A 21,065-nucleotide genomic window follows, 5' to 3' on the forward strand; every position below is an offset into this window, starting at 1 on the left:
GCTTTCCTCCCGAGGAGGATCTACTTCGAGAGCTTATACCTCCGGACAGGCATCGCTCAAACTCTTTGAAGCTACACACTGAACTTTCTCATCCGCACCTCGGACTAGCAGCACGAGGCTCATCTCATATTCACCGCTCTGCAAGCGACAATAACTCTTTGTGAGGTACGATTCAACAGTCTGTGCTAATTACCACTCTTGCATGTACCTATCTTTTATAACATCTTATTGGTGTCCTCTGAGGCTCCATTACCGATTCACTAACTCTATGCACATTAAAGGGAACCTGTCACGTCCTATCAACTATCTACACTGCCCCCATTGCTTTGTTAGTGATGCAATGTGCATCACTAAGAAGCTTTTTTCATTAAAATCTGTGGTAGTATAATGATTTTATAACATTATATACACTTTGTCCTACCTGCTGTATCAGTCATAGGGGTGTGATCCTCCTATTCAGTCATGGGCAGCATCGCATTCACTCACTGCTGGTGCCGCCCATGTATTTGAATCCTGCTCCCCGCAAGGTTGTGTTTAGTTCGGAGGTGATTATTTGAGTCCCTCACTCCAACAACTACGATCTAGTCTCCTCAGCAGTGAAGTGTCTAGATCGGAGTGACTAAAGCAAAGCAATGGAGGCTGTGTACATAGCAATTAGGACGTGACCTGTTCCCTTTAACCCCTTTACAACCCAAGGTGGTTTGCACGTTAATGACCAGGCCAATTTTTACAATTCTCACTTTGAGGTAATTACTCTGGAACGCTTCAACGGATCCCCCTGATTCTGAGATTGTTTTTTCGTGACATATTGTACTTCATGATTGTGGTAAAATTTCTTCGATATCACTTGCGTTTATTTGTGAAAAAAACGGAAATTTGGCGAAAATTTTGCAATTTTCAAAATTTTAATTTTTATGCCCTTAAATCAGAGAGATATGTCACACAAAATAGTTAATAAATAACATTTCCCACATGTTTACTTTACATCAGCACCATTTTGGAACCAAAATTTTTTTTTTGTTATGGAGCTATAAGGGTTAAAAGTTGACCAGCGATTTCTCATTTTTCCAACAAAATATACAAAACCATTTTTCTAGGGACCACATCACATTTGAAGTCACTTTGAGAGGTCTTTATGACAGAAAATACCCAAAAGTGACACCATTCTAAAAACTGCACCCCTCAAGGTGCTCAAAACAACATTCAAGAACTTTATTAACCCTTCAGGTGCTTCACAGGAATTTTTGGAATGTGGAAGAAAAAAATGAACATTTAACTTTTTTCACAAAAATGTTACTTTAGACCCAATTTTTTTTATTTTTGCAGGGGTAACAGGAAAAAATGGACCCCAAAATTTGTTGTGCAATTTCCCCTGGGTTCGCAGATACCCCATATGTGGGGAAAAACCACTGTTTGGGCGCACGGCAGGGCTCGGAAGGGAAGGAGCGCCATTTGAATTTTCGATTGTAAAATTTGCTGGAATAATTAGCGGACGCCATGTTGCGTTTGGAGAGCCCCTGATGTGCCTAAACAGTGGAAACCCCCCACAAGTGACCCCATTTTGGAAACTAGACCCCCCCTGGGAACTTATCTAGATGGGTGGTGAGCATTTTGAACCCCCAGGTGCTTCACAAATTAATCTGTAAAAATGAAAAAGTATTTTTTTTTCCACTTTTTCATTTTTACGAATCAATTTGTGAAGCACCTAGGGGTTCCAAGTGCTCACTATGCATCTAGATAGGTGTCTTTGGGGGTCTAGTTTCCAAAATGGGGTCACTTGTGGGGGAGCTCCAGTGTTTAGGCACACAGGGGCTCTCCAAACGCAACATGGTGTCCGCTAACAATTTGAGCCGATTTTCCATTCAATTTGTTAGCAGACATCATGTCGTGTTTGGAGAGCCCCTGTGTGCTTAAACAGTGGAAACCCCCCACAAGTGACCCCATTTTGGAAACTAGACCCCTCAAGGATTTTATCAAGGGGTATAGTGAACATTTTGAACCCAGAGGTACGACACAGAATTTGATAACATTAGGTCATCATATTGAATAAGTTGTCATTAGTCTTGAACGCAAGTGCTCGCTACTTGAGTTTGCATCGGGTACTCAGGTATGCACCATGTACTGCTTGTGCTCGAGTGACATGCTCGAGTCCCTGCCCCGCATGTTTCACGGTTATTAGACACCCAAAAAAAAACATGCAGGGATCGCTCGTGCATGGCAGGCAATCCCCGCAAGGTTTTTTTGGCCGCGAAGCTTATAGGGTGGAGACTCGAGCATGTCACTCAAATACCCACGATACTCAATGCATACCAGAGCACCCGATGCAAACTCAAGTAGCGAGCACTTGCGCTCAACACTAGTCGCCATATCGTCATCTTTTTTTCTTACTTTTGAAAAAAATCCCAACCCCAGCCCTAACCCTAGCACAACCCTAACCCGAGAGTTTATTTTTTACGCCGTTCCTCATGCGGTATAAGTGATTAGACGACTTTATTCTTCGGGTCGGTGCGATTATAATGATACCAGAATCATATGGGGTTTTTATGATTGACAGCTATCACACACTAAAAGACACATTTTTTGTAAAATCTAGTTTTTGCATCGCCATATTTTGAGAGCTATAATTTTTCCATATTTTGGCAGACAGAGTCATGTGATGGCTTGTTTTTTGCGGGATGAGTTGACGTTTTTATTGGTGCCATTTTCAGGCACGTGACATTTTTTGATCGCTTTCTATTCCGATTTTTGGGAGGCAGAATAAACAAAAACCACCAATTCAGGAATTGTTTTTTTTTTTTTTTATTCTGCTCCGCGTGTGGTAAAATTGATAAGGCAGCTTTATTCTTTGGGTCAGTACGTTTACAGCGGTACCACATTTATATCGTTTTTCTATGTTTTGGCGCTTTTACACAATAAAAGATATTTTATAGAAAAAATTATTTTTTAGCATCGCTTTATTCTGAGAGCTATAACTTTTTGATTTTTCGGATGATGGAGCTGTATGGCGGCTATTTTTTTGCGGGACAAGATGACTTTTTCAGTGGTACCATTTTTATTTATATTCGTCTTTTTGATTGCGTGTTATTCCATTTTTTCTTTAGCAGTATGATGATAAAGCATTGTTTTTTGCTTCGTTTTTTATTTTACTTTTTTTACCGTGTTCACTCAAGGGGTTAACTAGTGGGACAGTTTTATAGGTCAGGTCGTTACGGACGCGGCGATACCAAATATGTGTACTTTTATTGTTTGCTTTTTTTCATAATAATATTTATTGATGGGTACATTATATTTTTATTTTTGGTGGACTATTTTTTTATTTATTTATTTTTTAATATTTTTACAATTTTTTTTTTTTTTTTTTTTTTTTTTTTTTTTTTTTTTTTTCACTTCCTGACAGTTTTTACACTTTTTTACTTTGTCCCACTCTGGGATTTTCACTTTTTTTATTCTGATCGCCTGCATAGCATAGGGATGGAGCACCATCCCTGTGCCATGCAGTCAGTCAGCGCTGCACAGTGAGAACATTGTTTGGTCGTGCACTGCGCATGACCAAACAATGTTCCTGCTGCCTGGTGACCCGGATGTTGTCATGACGACATCGGGTCGTCATGGCAACACCCGGGAAGCCGTGGCAGACAGCGCTGGAGGCCGGAAGAGGAGGTGAGTATACCGATCATCTCCCCTTGCCACCGCAATGCTGTGATCGACTTCGATTACAGATTACATAGCAAAAACCTGCTGACAGATTCTCCTTATGTAAGGACAACCTACTACTGAAGTTGTCCATAAACTCTAAACTGTATTGAGATTCACATTAGTACGTGGTAAATCATTTGCTACCACTGAAGTTTGCATTGACGGCTTTGACTCAGTTGTCCAGCCACCACAATTATCAGAGTATCTCCAAAACCGCAGAACTTGTAGGGTTTTCCTGCATTGTAGTTTGTTTGGTACAGGCGGAGGATCATGGGCACCCAGTACTCATTGCTATACGTAGCCTTGCTTTTGATCCCTATCTGGTCCAAACCTACAGAACAAATTGCTGTAAAGTTAATGGAGATCACGTAACAAGCCAAGAGGGGCGCAATATGCTGACCTACAAGGCTGTGCACAAATGAAGAACAAGCACAGGGAAGTGTGCAAAAGAATCTGACATTGTATTAAGTGGACACGTGAGCATCAGAACTGGATCATGGAGCAGTGCAATAATGCAAGTGTGCTGCTTACAAGGGGGGGGGGAGAGATGGTACCAGTGTGGTGATTTGGGCTTCTGGGAAAACTTTCATTCATGTACTGTAGATATTAATGCAGATATGTTACCAGATTTTTCACAACACAAACTGTATAAATTATTAAACCAATCCCAGACCTGATGAGACTGGTGTACTTCCTCTGAAAATCCCTATCAGAATTGATGTATAAATGCTTAAATTAAAATGAGCATTTTATTATTAAGCATGAAACCTTTCACAAGAGAGTACGGTGGCTCAGTGGTTAGCATATTTCATTTAACCGGTTCCCGACCGCCCACTGTACATAAACGTCCGCGCTGTCTGGGCTCTGTGCAGCGCGGACGTTTAAAAACGGTGGGTGGTCTCGCAGCGCTCAGGACCCCCAGGGTCCTACAAGCGCTGCGATTCCGGTGCAGAGCGTTAGCTCTGACAGGGAACATCATCGGGACCTGATTGGATCAGGTCCCAGTGATGTTAACCCTTTGCTGTCTTCTATATGCTGTGATCTATAGTGATCGCGGCATATAGGAGACAGCAGGAGGAGAGGGGGTCATCTTACCTCCGAAGACCTCCGATTCCTTCCAGGACCTGGGGTTGCTATGGCAGCTGGAGGTCACATGACCGCCTCCAGCTCTGCCATATATGGTGTCCTGTCTGGCTCAGCCTGCAAGCTGAGCCAGACAGGAGACTCTGACTGAAACAGAGAAGATATCATGTAATGTAATATATGTCTATTACATTACATGAGATCAGTGATCAGAAAAATAAAAATTAATGTCCCATACAGGGACTAAGTAAAAATGTAAAAAAAAAAGTTTTTAAACTGTTAAAAAAAAATCACAAAATAAATAAATAAAATATTAAACCAATAAATCCGTATATTTTTACAAAACCAAAAAAAAGTACACATATTTGGTATCGCCGCATCCAAAACAACCCGAGCTATAAAACTGTCACACTAATTAACTCCTTCTGTGCACACCGTAATAAAAATAAATAAAAAACGGAGCAAAAAATATGCTTTTTCATCATATCGCCAAACAAAAAGTAGAAAAAAATGCGATCAAAAAGCAAAATAGAAATAAAAATGGTACAGCTGAAAACGTCATCTTGTTCCGCAAAAAACAAGCCGCCATACAGCTCCATCAGTCGAAAAATAAAAAAGTTATAGTGCTCAGAATAAAGCAATGCAAAAAAAAATTTTTTTCTAGAAATTTGTTTTATTGTGTAAAAGCGCCAAAACATAAAAAAATATACAGTAAGTGTAGTATCTCTGTAAATGTACTGACCCGAAGAATAACGCTGCCTGATCACTTTTACCACACGCAGAACGGCATAAAAAAAAACCTCAAAGAAAAATTCCTGAATTGGTTTTTGTTAATTTTACCTCCCAAAAAATGGAATAGAAAGCGATCAAAAAATGTCACGTACCCAAAAATGGTACCAATAAAAATGTCAACTCGTCCCGCAAAAAACAAGCCATCACATGACTGTCGGCCGAAATATGGAAAAATTATAGCTCTCAAAATATGGTGATGCAAAAACTAGATTTTGCAAAAAAAAGCGTCTTTTAGTGTGTGACAGCTGTCAGTCATAAAAATCCGATATAAATCTGGTATCTCTGTAATCGCACCGACCCGAAGAATAAAGTAATCTCATCACTTATACCGCACGAGGAGCGGCGTAAAAAATAAATAAAACCAATTCTTCACCTGCTACTGATTTGTTTATTATGTCTCCGAAAGATTGCAGTAAGGCTCTGCTCACATTTATCCTGCGCTCTGCGCTGAGCACTTACTCCAGAGTTTCCGTGTAAATCTCTGAAATATGTGATTCAGCCGGAACCCATGACGGAAGATTCCCTGTAATGAGGCAGATATAGACCACTGTGGACGCTGTCTAGCCTGGGATCCCACGGTGTCATTTGTTTTAGGCGTGCATAAAAGTGCAGTTGGCCAGTTTTGTGCACTTCTGAAAAAAAGGACACCGCTAAACAGAGGCCAGACGGAGTCCAGAGTAACTCTGCTGCCTCATTACAGTGAATGGATCCCGCAGGGGTTTCATCTGAATTATATCACTTGGAAATTTAGATGGAAACCCCGATGTAAGTGCTCAGCCTAGAGCGCCGGATAAATGTTACATAAAATGTTCCCAATAAAAGCTTCAACTCAGTCCTCAAAAAAAGCTAGTCCCCACTCAGGTCTGTCATCTGTTAAAAATATAAGGGACTTCCAAGTTACTGGTAGCAGAAAGGCTCTGGAAAAGCTAAATGGCCCTTGCCCCCCAAAAGAAATTCAGAAAATGTTGTGCTCCCAAATCCAAATGCCTATTCTACAATAATTTGTTCTCCAATTGTCAAATAGCACTCCGTCCCCCCCAGATCTCGCCGTATGGCTGAGCGGTATGATACAGCCACATATGGGGTATTGACACTTTTAGAAGAAATTGTGTGACACATTTTCGGCACCATTTTTACCCATTGCCCTGTGTGAAAATGTAAAATCTGAGGGTAAAACATTTTTTTTGTGGTAAAAATATAATTATGCTTTTTTAACTGCCCAATGGTATAAATTTAAAAATTAAAAAATACTCACTACTTCCCTAGATGAATTCCTTGAGAGGTGTAGTTTACAAAATGGGGTCACTTGTGGGGGTTTCTGCTGTTTCGGCATGTCAGCGACTCTTCATATGTGACATGGTGTCTGCCACCTATCCCAGCCAACATAGCGCTCCTTTCTCTTCCGAACCCTGCCGTACACCAAAGCAGTGGTTTTCCCCCACATATGGGGTATCGGCGTATTCAGGAGAAATTGCACAACAAATTTCATGGTGCAATTTATCCTATTACCCTTATGATAATGCAAAATTAAGGGATGAAAAACGGTTTTGTGGGAAAAATTAGAAAATTTTATTTTTACAGCTCAATATTATAATCTTCTGTGAAGCACCTTGGGGTTCAAGGTACTCACCACACATCTAGATAAGTTCCCTAAGGGGTCTAGTTTCCAAAATGGTGTCACTTGTGGTGGGTTTCCACTGTTTAGGCACATCAGGGGCTCCCCAAATGCAACATGGCGTCCGCTAATTATTCAAACAAATTTTACATTCAAAAAGTCAAATGGCGCTCCTTCCCTTCCGAACCCTACAGTGCGCCCAAACAGTGGTTTTCCCTCACATATGGGGTATCAGCACGCTCATGAGAAATTGCACAAAAAAAATTTGGGGTCCATTTTTTCCTGTTACCCCTGTGAAAATAGAAAAAAATGGGTCTAAAGTAACATTTTTGTGAAAAAAGTTAAATGTTAATTGTTTTCTTCCACATTCCAAAAATTCCTGTGAAGCACCTGAAGGGTTAATAAAGTTCTTGAATGTGGTTTTGAGCACCTTGAGGGGTGCAGTTTTTAGAATGGTGTCACTTTTTGGTATTTTCTGTCATAAAGACCCCTCAAAGTGACTTCAAATATGATGTGGTCCCTAAAAAAATGTTTTTGTAAATTTTGTTGGAAAAATGAGAAATCGCTGGTCAACTTTTAACCCTTATAGCTCCCTAACAAAAAAAAATTTTGGTTCCAAAATTGTGCTGATGTAAAGTAGACATGTGGGAAATGTTATTTATTAACTATTTTGTGTGACACATCTCTCTGATTTAAGGGCATGAAAATTCAAAGTTAGAAAATTGCAAAATTTTCAAAATTTTCGCCAAATTTCCGATTTTTTCACAAATAAACGTAAGTTATATCGAAGAAATTTTACCAGTATCATGAAGTACAATATGTCACGAAAAAACAATCTCCGAATCAGGGGAATACGTTGAAGCGTTCCAGAGTAATTACTTCATAAAGTGACAGTGGTCAGAATTGAAAAAATTGGCCCGGTCACGAAGGCAAAAACAGGCTCTGGTGCGAAGTGGTTAAACGCTGAGGTTTTGGGATCAGATCCAACCAAGGACAACCTCTGCAAGGAGTTTGTATGTTCTCCCCGTGTTTTCGTGGGTTTCCTCTGGTTTCTCCGGTTTCCTCCCACGCTCCAAAGACATTCTGATAGGGAATCTAGATTGTGAGCCCCAATGGGGACAGTGCCCATAATGTCTGTAAGCGCTGAGGAATTAATGGCGCTATATAAGCAAAGCATAATAATGATAAAAGGAGTATTCCGCCATTCTGATATAGATTTTCCAAGTAAGTACTTTAGAGTGATCAGATCCAAGAGAGCTACTGAATAAGGTATGTATTTTGTATTGAGAAATCTAGTAACAGATCTTCTTTAAAAGATTGGTTTTCTGTTAGTGCCAGATAATACAGGACACCTTCAGAGGCCTTGTGGCAGAAGAGGAGCCTACATAATACAATGCTCAAAACATAAAGGGAACACTCAAATAACACATCCTAGATCTGAATGAATGAAATATTCTCATTGAATACTTTGTTCTGTACAAAGTTGAATGTGCTGACAACAAAATCACACAAAAATCATCAATGGAAATCAAATTTATTAACCAATGGAGGCCTGGATTTGGAGTCGCCCCCAAAATTAAAGTGGAAAAATACACTACAGGCTGATCCAACTTTGATGTAATGTCCTTAAAACAAGTCAAAATGAGGCTCAGTATTGTGTGTGGCCTCCACGTGCCTGTATGACCTCCTTACAACGCCTGGGCATGCTCCTGATGAGGTTGCAGATGGTCTCCTGTGGGATCTCCTCCCAGACCTGGACTAAAGCATCCGCCAACTCCTGGACAGTCTGTGGTGCAACGTGACGTTGGTGGATGGAGCGAGACATGATGTTCCAGATGTGCTCAATCGGATTCAGGTCTGGGTAACGGGCGGGCCAGTCCATAGCCTCAATGCCTTCATCTTGCAGGAACTGCTGACACACTCCAGCCACATGAGGTCTGGCATTGTCCTGCATTAGGAGGAACCCAGGGCCAACCGCACCAGCATATGGTCTCACAAGGGGTCTGAGGATCTCATCTCGGTACCTAATGGCAGTCAGGCTACCTCTGGTGAGCATATGGAGGGCTGTGCGGCCCTCCAAAGAAATGCCAATCCACACCATTACTGACCCACTGCCAAACCGGTCATGCTGAAGGATGTTGCAGGCAGCAGATCGCTCTCCACGACGTCTCCAGACTGTGTCACATCTGCTCAGTGTGAACCTGCTTTCATCTGTGAAGAGCACAGGGCGCCAGTGGCGACTTTGCCAATCCTGGTGTTCTGTGGCAAATGGCAAGCGTCCTGCACGGTGTTGGGCTGTGAGCGCAGCCCCCATCTGTGGACGTCGGCCCCTCATACCACCCTCATGGAGTCGGTTTCTAACCGTTTGTGCAGACACATGCACATTTGTGGTCTGCTGGAGGTCATTTTGCAGGGCTCTGGCAGTGCTCCTCCTGTTCCTCCTTGCACAAAGGCGGAGGTAGTGGTCCTGCTGCTGGGTTGTTGCCCTCCTACGGCCCCCTCCACGTCTCCTGGTGTACTGGCCTGTCTCCTGGTAGCGCCTCCAGCCTCTGGACACTACGCTGACAGACACAGCAACCTTTCTTGCCACAGCTCGCATTGATGTGCCATCCTGGATGAGCTGCACTACCTGAGCAACTTCTGTGGGTTGTAGAGTCCGTCTCATGCTACCCCGAGTGTGAAAGCACAACCAACATTCAGAAGTGACTAAAACATCAGCCAGAAAGCATTGGTACTGAGATGTGGTCTGTGGTCCCCACCTGCAGAACCACTCCTTTATTGAGGGTGTCTTGATAATTGCCAATAATTTCTATCTATTGTCTATTCCATTTGCACAACAGCATGTGAAATTGATTGTCAATCAGTGTTGCTTCCTAAGTGGACTGTTTGATTTCACAGAAGTTTGATTTACTTGGAGTTATATTCTGTTGTGTATTTGTAATGTGAATTAATGTTATGGCAGATCCGTGTATAATACACTTCTATAATTTTTGGGGGGTTATTGTAGTTGCCCCCCCCATCCATCCATCTTGGGATGCCCAGATTTTGAGATCCCCACTGCCACGCGGCAAAAACCCCATCAACTAACAGGGCTTTTAAGGGGTTACAACATACCAAAAAATGCTTAAAATGTTAGTTACACTTTAACCGTTAGACTCTCTTTTGCAAACAGTTCTGTAAAACAGGAAGCCAAAGATAATCCTGTTCACGGCAGCTCATCTCAGGTTACAAGTCAGTTATATGGTGGACTGTGTTTTCTGTCTCTCATTCATGGATGGAGCACATGGTGGATTACAGGCTCCAGGAGCAGCTGCAGTGGGGTTAATGTTCCTATCCTATGGGCATTATTCTTCACCGTAATAGAATAGTTAGTTGTGAATAGGCATAAGAACTTTATAAACCATGTCCTCCTTAACGCCCAATGACGGGGATAACCCGTCATGGCCGGATGCTAGTTCGCGCTCCATGATCGAGCGGGATCGCAGCGTTCAGGAGGCAGGCAGAGGGCTGGGAGCTCCCTCTGCCTTCAGATTGGCGACCCCCAGGTCATCAAGCTACGGAAAGCTTCTGAGAAGGAACTTTCACTATATGTATAATGTACTGCAATGCTAGGGCATTGCAATACATTATACGTGTGGAAAGAGGGGAAAAAAGTGAAAGTCCCATAGAGGAACAAAGTAAAAAAGTTTTAAAAAAATTGTAAAAAAAAAATAAAAAATTATAAAATAATAAAATATATTACACTAATAAAGACACATTTTTATGTAAAAAAATAAACAAAAAAAGTACACATTTAGTATCGCCGCGTCCGGAACAACCCAATCTATAAATGTGTCACACTAGTTAACCCCTTCAGTGAAGAGCGTAAAAAAAAAAAAAAACCATGGGGAACTATGCCTTTTCATCATACCACTAGAAAAAGTGGAATAAAACGCGATCAAAAAGATGAATGTAAATAAAAATGGTACCGCTGAAAACGTCATCTTGTCCCCCAAAAAAACAGCCGCCATACAGCTGTCAGCGGAAAAATAAAAAAAGTTATAGCTCTCAGAATAAAGCGATGCAAAGATAATTATTTTTTCTATTAAAGTTTATATTATGTAAAAGCGCCAAAACATAAAAAGATTACATAAATGAGGTATCGGTATAATCGTACTGACACGAAGAATAAAGCTGCCTTATAAATTTTACCACACGCAGAACGACATAAAAAAAAAAAACAATTCATGAAGTTTTTTTGTTTATTCTGTTTCCCAAAAATCTTAATAGAAAGCGATCAAAAAGTGTCACGTGCCCGCAAGTGGTACCAATAAAACGTCAACTTGTCCCTCAAAAAACAAGCCCTGACATGAATCTGTCGGCCGAAATATGGAAAAATTATAGCTCTCAAAATATGGCGATGCAAAAACTAGTCTTTGCTTTTTTTTAGTGTGTGTGACAGCCGCCAAACATAAAAACCCTATATGAATCTGGTATCGCTGTAGTCGCACCTACCCGAAGAATAAAGTCATCTAATCACTTTTACTGCACGAGGAACGATGTAAAAGATAAATAAAACCAATTCTTCACCTGCTGTTGATTTGTTCATTCTGCCTCCCTAAGATCTCAATAAGGCTCTGCTCACATGTATCTTACACTCTGTTCTGAGCGCTTACCCCGGGGTTTTGGTGTAAATCTCTGAAATACGTGATTCAAATGGAAACCCCGGCGGAAGATTCCCTGTTATGAAGCAGATGGAGGCACTGTGGACCCCGTCTGACCTGTGATCTGTCGGTGTCTGTTTTTTAGGCGTAGATAAAAGCGCGGTCAGCCACAGTTTTGTGAACCTCTGAAAAGGACAACGCTGAACAGAGTCCAGAGTAACTCTGCTGCCTCATCTCATTATAGTGAATGGATCCCTTGGGAGATTCATCTGAATCACGTCATTCGGAGATTTCGATGGAAACCCCAAAGTGCTCAGCATAGAGCTCTGGATTAATGTGATCCAAAATGTTATGCAAGATGTTCCCAATAAAAGCTTCACATAAAAAGCCCCCACTCAGGTCTGTCATGTGCTAATGGAAATATAGGGAGCTTCCACGTTACGGGTAGTACAAAGGCTCTGGAAAAGTGAAATGGCTCCTCACCCCCCCCCCCCCAAAAAAAAAAAATTCAGCAAATTCTGTGCTCCCAAATCCAAATCCCCCCTCCCTTCTGAGCCCCACGATGTGTCTAAACCACATTTAGTGTCCACATGTTTGGCAGGGGTATGATTTCCAAAATGGGGTCACTTGAGGGGGGATTCTGCTCTTCTAGCATTTAGGGGCCCTGTGTATGGAGTCCGCAAACTATTATAGGAAAATCTGCGCTCCAGGAGGCAAATAGCGCTCCGTCCCTCCCGAGTGTCGCGGTATGGCTAAGCACTACTGTACAGCCACATATCAGGTATTGACACATTCAGCAGAAATTGTAGGACACATTTTGGTGCCGTTTTTTTTTTTTTGCCAATTTCCCCAAGTGAAAATGTAACATCTGGGGCTAAAACAAAATATTTGTGGTAAAAATGTAATTATTTTTTCTTCACTGCCCAATGGTATAAAAGTCTGTGACACATCTGTGGTGTCAATATGAACACTTAGATGAATTCACTGAGAGATGTAGTTTGTAAAATGGGGTCTCTTATGGGGTTTTGCTGTTCTGGCACCTTAGGGGCTCTGCCAGCGTGTCATGGCACACTCAAACCATTCCAGGTAAATTTGAACTCCAATATGGCGCTTCTTCCCTTCTGAGCTTTGCACTGTGCCTCAAAAGTAGTTTTCGACCACACATTGTGTATTGGCGTACTCAGGAGAAATTGCACAACAACTTTTGAGGTCTATTTTCTCCTGTTACCCTTGTGACAATAAAAAAATTGGTACTAAAAGTTCATTTTTGTGGGAAAAAATTGATTTTTTTATTTTCACAGCTCTATGTTATAAACTACTGTGAAGCACCTGGGGGTTCAAGGTGTTCACCACACATCTAAATATGTTCCTTGAGTGGTCTAATTTCCAAAATGGGGTCACTTGTGGTATGTTTCCACTGTTTAGGCACATCAGGGGCACTCCAAACGCAACATGGTGTCCGCTCTCGATTCCAGACAATTTTGCGTTCAAAAGGTGAAACAGTGCTCCTTCCCTTCCGAGCCCTGCCGTGTGCCCAAACATCACCCCATATGTATTCCCCCACATATGGGGTATCGGCGTACTCAGGAGAAGTTGCACAACAAATTTGGGAATCCATTTTCTCCTGATACCCTCGTGAAAAAAAAAAAAGGGTCTAAAGTAAAATTTTTGTGGAAAAAAAAAAGTTAAATGTTAATTTTTTCCTTCCACATTTCTTCAGTTCCTGTGAAGCATCTGAAGGGTTAAACTTCTTGCGTTTTGGTTTTGAGCACCTTGAGGGGTACAGTTTTTAAAATGGTGTCACTTTTGGGTATTTTCTGTCATAAAGGCCCCTCAGTCACTTCAAATGTGATGTGGTCCCTAAAAAAAAAAAATGGTTTTGTATATTTTGTTGGAAAAATGAGAAATCGCTGGTCAACTTTTAACCCTTATAGCTCCCTAACAAAAAAAAATGTTGGTTCCAAAATTGTGCTGATGTAAAGTAGACATGTGGGAAATGTTATTTATTAACTATTTTGTGTGACATATTTCTCTAATTTAAAGGCATGAAAATTCAAAGTTTAAAAATTTCCAAATTTTTGCCAAATTTCCATTTTTTTCACAAATAAACACAAGTGATATCGAATAAATTTTACCACTACCATGAAGTACAATATGTCACGATAAAACAGTCTCAGAATCAGGGGGATCAGTTGAAGCGTTTCAGCGTTATTACCTCATAAAGTGACAATGGTCAGAATTGAAAAAATTGGCCCGGTCATTAACCTACAAAGTGGCTCGGTCCTTAAGGGGTTAAGGCAGTGTGCTTGTTGTTGTGCTTTGTTTTTTGTTTTTTTTTAGTGGATTTGCCAGAGGGCATGTGTACTTGGCGTATTTTAGATGCCAGCCTACCCCTGAGTTTTTGAAGCTGAAGAGTCATCCGGAAAACACTGGTAGTATTTTTTCCTGAAGCGTCTTCTTTGGTATCTCAGGTCGATTTTGCAGTAAAGTAAGAAAGTGGTAAAATAACGTTCATGTAACTTCTTTGAAGCAGAATCCACTCCAAACTCTGCACTTTCCAATCAAAAGGCTGCAAAAAGCACTTTAGGAAAAGGACAGCTCTTCCAAAAAAAAGCCTTAAGGCTATGTAGGATATCCGCATCTGGACAAGAAAAACCAAAATGGCATCTACAGAATGGGAGCAATAAAACTAAGCAACAGCACATGTGAAAAAAGATTTGGGTATACTATTGGATCACAGACTGCACATGAGTCAACAGTGGGATGCAGCAGCAAAAAAGGCAAACACAGTTCTGGGATTTATTAAGTACTCCTCCTTGGTCAGACCTCATTTGGAATACTGTGTCCAGTTCTGGGCACCACATGTTTAAAAAAGACATCGAAAAACTGGAGCAAGTTCAGAGAAGAGCTACCAGGCTGGTGAGCGGACTGCAAACAATGCCCTATAAGGAACGGTTAAAGGATCTGGGAATGTTTAGCTGGCAAAAAAGAAGGCTAAGAGGAGACTTAATAGCGGTCTGCCAATATCTGAAGGGCTGTCAGTGTAGTGGGATCATTCTTACTCTCATTTGCACATGGAAACACGAGAAGCAATGGAATGAAACTGAAAGAGAGAAGATACAGTTTAGATATTAGAGAGAACTTTTTGACTGTGAGGGCGATCAATGAGTGGAACAGGCGGCCACCAGAGGTAGTGAGTTCTCCTTCAATGGAAGTCTTCAAACAGAGGCTGGACAGACATCTGTCTGAGATGGTTTGGTGAATCCTGCATTGAGCAGGGGGTTGGACACAATGGAGGTCTCTTCCAACTCTATGATTCTATGTACATACAGCGTCTTTTAGACGGCAACGCACCCGCCAAGATTTTCCAGGTAAAGCCGCTTCAGGAAAGCTCGTTGTGTACATGGAGTCTTTTTGCAGAGTTTTCAGAGCAGAACCTCCAAGTTTGAGGAGTTTGATATTTTTCAGGATTATTTGGAGAGTTTCCATTCAGTTTCTGCTCCAGAAACTTTTCAAAAATGTATGTACTCATAGAGGTTTTTGGAGGAGTTTTGAGAGCCTAAAAAAAGAAGCATTTCATAGAGCAGTTTCTACTTGAAAGGCTCATCAACCTGCTTTTCAACTTCCTGGATAAGGTGGCATGGTTTATCTACCTGAATGGGAGAGTGGGCAAAAACTAAATTGTGCTTCAAAATTGTGCCAAAATTTAGTTTACGTTTATGGGCTAAAAAAACTTAATATTTCCCACTCCTTATAAATCCAATTCTGGCTTCAGTTTAAAAAAAATAAATAAAAGAACAAAAACTGTTGTGAAATCGGTGTAAGTTTCAGTATGTTGGGATGAATCTGCTGAGTCAGAGTGCTCACATCCCCCACTCCTGCCCGCCACCGCTGTCCCTGAGCTCTGCCCTGTGTTCTTTCCATTTGCTGATCAGATGACAAGGTCATTAATTTAGGCAAAAATGCAAATGAAACTTTGCTTTATTGATACGTTTGGTGGTGATTCTTGTACAGCTTAGTGGTCAGATCAGTCTTGATATTTATATACCATGTAACTGCAGCGACGGGAATGTGAGACCTTCCCCTATGAGGCCATTACAGGACTGTTATATTGTCAATCATTGTTCGTTTGGGTAGTTGTGGGTGAGTTCACACATAAAAACTGTGATTTAATTTTTTTTTTTTCAAAAGCATAGCAATGCCAAGATATTATCTTGTTCAGCTTCCTATGACCTACATGCCTATATAGTCGGCTTAGAAGGGATGATCCTACTGACCGATTCCTTTTATAGGGACCTTTATTCAAATGGGGAAAATGAGCACCGATCAATTATGTAAAGTCAAGATTCTATGTGTTCATTTTTTGGCAATGTGATTACACGCCATGGACTACCAGCAGGGCAGCTGGACCAGGGTCCGGCAAGTCTTTTTGCTCTACACTAGTACAGAGCATTCAGGTAACGTCACATTTAAGAGGAACTTTTTCCCCTTTTGTCAGTATGGGAGGTGATATTATAAACTGCTCATGCCACGAGAGGGCAGAGTTGCCAGTTAATGGCATCAAGTAGTTTGTTCAGGTTCTAGGGGTTAAAACTGTATCTGTGAAGCAGAAATAGATGGTGGTTTACTTCCTCTGACTGAATGTCCGCAGCATTACCTTTTCCATTACCTTGTATGTCTGCTGCTGCATTGTCTCCTGGGGTATATGCATATATTGTCTTTGTTCCACTGGAGCCCTTTCTTGGCGGCTTTACCGTTGTTTTTTGCGGCATCTCTGCTGCAAACGTCCTTTTCTCTGTATTTTACACCACATGTATGTTACTACTTTTAACCGCTTCATAGTTTTTAAACACTGAAGCAGTTAAAAGAAGTAGCAAACAACTAGACGTGTGCACAGCAATGTTGTTTTTACATTATAGTGCATTTATGTAAGTTTGTTGCAGTGCTTTTTCAGGCGACTGCCAGGTGGAATTAGCCTGAAGAAGACATTACATGCACATGCCGTTACTATACCTTGTATGTCTGCTGCTGCGTAACTTCTTACTATATCTTGTGTGTCGTCTGCTGCTGCTGCGTCACCTCTTGCTGTACCTTGTGTGTCTGCTGCTGCATCACCTTACTGTACCTTGTGTGTCTGCTGCGTCACCTCTTACTGTACCTTGTGTGTCTGCTGCTGCGTCACCTTACTGTACCTTGTGTGTCTGCTGCGTCACCTCTTACTGTACCTTGTGTGTCTGCTGCTGCGTCACCTTACTGTACCTTGTGTCTGCTGCGTCACCTTACTGTACCTTGTGTGTCTGCTGCGTCACCTCTTACTGTACCTTGTGTGTCTGCTGCGTCACCTCTTACTGTACCTTGTGTGTCTGCTGCGTCACCTTACTGTACCTTGTGTCTGCTGCGTCACCTCTTACTGTACCTTGTGTGTCTGCTGCTGCGTCACCTCTTACTGTACCTTGTGTGTCTGCTGCTGCGTCACCTTACTGTACCTTGTGTGTCTGCTGCTGCGTCACCTTACTGTACCTTGTGTGTCTGCTGCGTCACCTCTTACTGTACCTTGTGTGTCTGCTGCTGCGTCACCTCTTACTGTACCTTGTGTGTCTGCTGCTGCGTCACCTTACTGTACCTTGTGTGTCTGCTGCTTCACCTTACTGTACATTGTGTGTCTGCTGCTTCACCTTACTGTACCTTGTGTGTCTGCTGCGTCACCTCTTACTGTACCTTGTGTGTCTGCTGCTGCGTCACCTTACTGTACCTTGTGGCTACTGCGTCACCTCTTACTGTACCTTGTGTCTGCTGCTGCGTCACCTTACTGTACCTTGTGTCTGCTGCTGCGTCACCTTACTGTACCTTGTGTGTCTGCTGCGTCACCTTACTGTACCTTGTGTCTGCTGCTACTGCGTCACCTCTTACTGTATCTTGTGTCTGCTGCGTCACCTCTTACTGTACCTTGTGTGTCTGCTGCTGCTGCGTCACCTCTTACTGTACCCTGTGTCGGCTGCTGCGTCACCTCTTACTATACCTTGTGTCACTGCTAAGTTAACTTCACTGCTGAAACCTTAAACCAGGTGAAGTAACAACACAGATGGCGGAGGTCCTGCTATTATATATGAGACACTAGAAAAAAAATACCTCCGTGAATACTATGGTCAGAAGTTTGAGTATCAAACTGGACTGAATTCGTCCGCGGATCCTGGGTCTTTTATTACTGACTCTTAATGGTACATGGGCTGATTCAATGCCACTGATGTTTCTTGATGGAAAATCTGCAGCAGCAAAAAAATACAATTACACAAAATTGTGCATTGTTTTTGTTACAATTTCATTGCAAATTTGCAGCAGAAATCACCCTTTGCGTTCTATAGGGTGAGTTATGCTGTCCAAATTCGCAGCACAAATTGACGTGGTATAAATTTGCATCACAAGTCAGTATAGGCTGTGCCTTTTTATGTTTTGTAAGTTTCCCTTGATGTCTATGAATTTATTGGACTCCAATATGCAGCAGCCATTATTTCATTTGTCTGTGACTTCTAAAATATATTTTGTATTGTTGATGCAATATACTGAATAAATGGACGTGTTTATGTCTTGCAGAACCCAGACATCAGCATTAACAACAGTGTCCTGCACTTTAAGGGTACGACCAGAAATGTTATAAAAAAAAAAAAAAAAGTTATATTTGACCTTTTGGAAAAAAGAAAACCTAACGTTATATTTTTTTCCTTAAGCTTTGGGGCATGGCGCTAAAGGGGTCAACACATATGAGTTTGCACTGGATTTCCTCGAACCTGTAAAGACAAAGGTAAGTCCTGTCCTTTTCCAGTGCGTGCGCTCTTCTGTTTGGTCCTCGGGGCCATAAGTTACATTTGCCATGACATCTTGTGTTTTCTCATGATTGGAAACTTGTCAGGTTCTGCAGCGATCCACTCAGCGCCATGTTAGTCTAATTGTGAAGAAGAGTGAAAGCCACTGGTGGCCCCGCCTGACCAAGCAGGAGCGCAAACCACTGTTCCTGTCTCCAGACTTTGACCGCTGGCTGGAGGAATCTGATGCAGAGATGGAGCTCAGGGAGAAGGTAGGACAAGTGCTCGGGTTTCTATCTCCAGTTACTATAGAAATAATATACACTGCTCAAACACATCTCAATATCAATGAAGAAAATATTCAAGTTGAAAATCTTTACTGATCTCAATTGTGTGATTCGTTACGAACAAAATGACGCGTAAACGGTCAATGGAAGCCAAAATCATCAACCAACCGAGGGTTGGTTCCAAATCACCACAAAAATATATGTATAAAATTGAAATCACAAGCGAAATCAATATGCGTGAATTTCATCAGAATACACTGATTTCGATAACATTAGGGCTTGTTCCTTATGAGACAGCAGATGGTGTCCTTGGTATCTCCTCCCAAACATTGATGGCAACGTCTGACGCACTGATAATGTCCCAGAGGTTCTCAACTGGATTCAGATCTGGAGAACATGGAGGCCAGTCAATGGCATCAATTTCTTCATCATCCTGGAACTTCCTACACACTCCGACTACATGAGGTTGGAGATTGTACTTTACCAAGAGGAACCCAGGGCCCACTGCACCAGTGTAAAGACAATGACTCTGGGTCCTAACCGCAATCATGGGACCGTTGACTATCGTGTGGAGGTTTGTGTGACCCTCCAAGGATGTGCTTCCTCAGTACATTACTGACCCACCGCCATACTGGTCATGCTGGATGATGTTGCGTGCAGCATATAATGTTCACCACGACGTTTTTAGGCTCTTTCTCCTGTCGCGTGCTCAGTGTGAACTATGAAAATCTCAACTATGAAAACAATATGGTGCCAATGGCGCACCTGCCAATTCTGGTGTACACTGGCAATCAAAATGCATGTTGGTGGACTGTGAGCACAGGTCCCATTACAGGACGTCGGGCCCTCATGCCGCCTTCATGGTGTCTGTTCATGCACCCCAGTAGCCTGCCAGAGGTAACTTTGTAGCGGTCTGGCAGTGCTCCTCCTGTCCCACCTATTGCCACTCTCATTTGCACCACCGCAGGTTACCTAGATCCACAATGAATTCTGCTTCCTATCTGGACAGATTGAAATCCCTGATGTTTCATTGATTTTGGGTTATACTGGGATGTGGAAGTGATCCTGACGTTTTTTTGAACAGTGTACATAATATACACCCATACATTACAGCTCATATGTACGATTCTTAATTTAGTGGAATTATTAATATCTTGGCGAATGAGGAGGACAGAAATGCTTACATTTATGTGGAGTTTTGTGGGAAAAGGCTAATAAGATAATAAATACTGTTTATGACCACTGTCCATGAGCTAGAGTGGTTCTCGCAGACCCAGATGATTCACGTGATGCATTATGATTAGTGTTGAGCGAGTATGTTCTGTTAACCCTTTCGGCGAGTATGCTCGGGCCGAGCTCCGAGTATTTACAACTGCTCGGTGATATGGTTGAATCGCTCCCGTGTGCATGATTTGCGACTGTTTGACAGTTTTATTACATGGGAGGAATGTCTATTTCTTACACATTCCTCACATGTAATAAAGCTGTCAAACAGTTGCAAATCTTGCACACGGGAGCGATTTAACCTTATCACCGAGCAGCTGTAAATACTCGGAGCTCGGCCCGAGCATACTCGGAACAGAACATACTCGCTCAACACTAATTATGATCCATTTTTTTTAATGCCCACTAAGGCTATGTGCCCACGTTGCGGAATTGAAGCGGAAAATTTGCGCTTCATTTCCGCTTCTCCTTGCCCAGAAAAACCCATGCGGAATTTCGCAAGCGTTTTTCGTGCTTATTCCACATGCGGAATTGCCTTGCGTTTTTTATTACATTGAAAAGGCAATTCCGCATGCAGAAACGCAAAATTAATGGAGATGCTGCGGATTTTTGTGCGCATCAAAAACGCTGTGGAAAAATCCGCAGCATGGGCATAGAACTTGCGGATTCTCATTGGTGACCATGGGGTGCGGATTGACAAGCGTTTTACAAGCATTTCCGCTGCGGAAATTCCGCATCAAATACGCTTGTAATCCGCAACGTGGGCACACAGCCTTATAGTATTAAATTATCCTGTAGTGGTCTCTGCTGCTGGCCATAACTCCTGGTTTTATTGGTGGTGTCTGGACCGGTCCATATCATACTTTTGATAAATAGCAAATGCTTACAATGGAGTGATTGATGGTATGTCCAGTCCTATGCAAAT

At 42.0% G+C, this 21,065-nt stretch overlaps 1 protein-coding gene across 1 annotated transcript in view; it reads left to right on the plus strand.

Annotated features, from left to right (window-relative positions):
- HACD3 (3-hydroxyacyl-CoA dehydratase 3) overlaps positions 1 to 21,065 on the plus strand; it is a 43,393-nt gene that overhangs the window by 5,802 nt on the left and 16,526 nt on the right. The window contains exons 2-4 of the mRNA XM_073653424.1: positions 18,421 to 18,463; positions 18,555 to 18,628; positions 18,737 to 18,901. Of these exons, the coding sequence (XP_073509525.1) occupies positions 18,421 to 18,463; positions 18,555 to 18,628; positions 18,737 to 18,901 (282 nt within the window). The remainder of the gene's footprint in view (positions 1 to 18,420; positions 18,464 to 18,554; positions 18,629 to 18,736; positions 18,902 to 21,065) is intronic.

This window comes from Phyllobates terribilis, unplaced genomic scaffold, assembly GCF_046119375.1.
Source record: "Phyllobates terribilis strain yellow unplaced genomic scaffold, ASM4611937v1 Scaffold_11__3_contigs__length_659146591, whole genome shotgun sequence".
NCBI lineage: Eukaryota > Metazoa > Chordata > Amphibia > Anura > Dendrobatidae > Phyllobates > Phyllobates terribilis.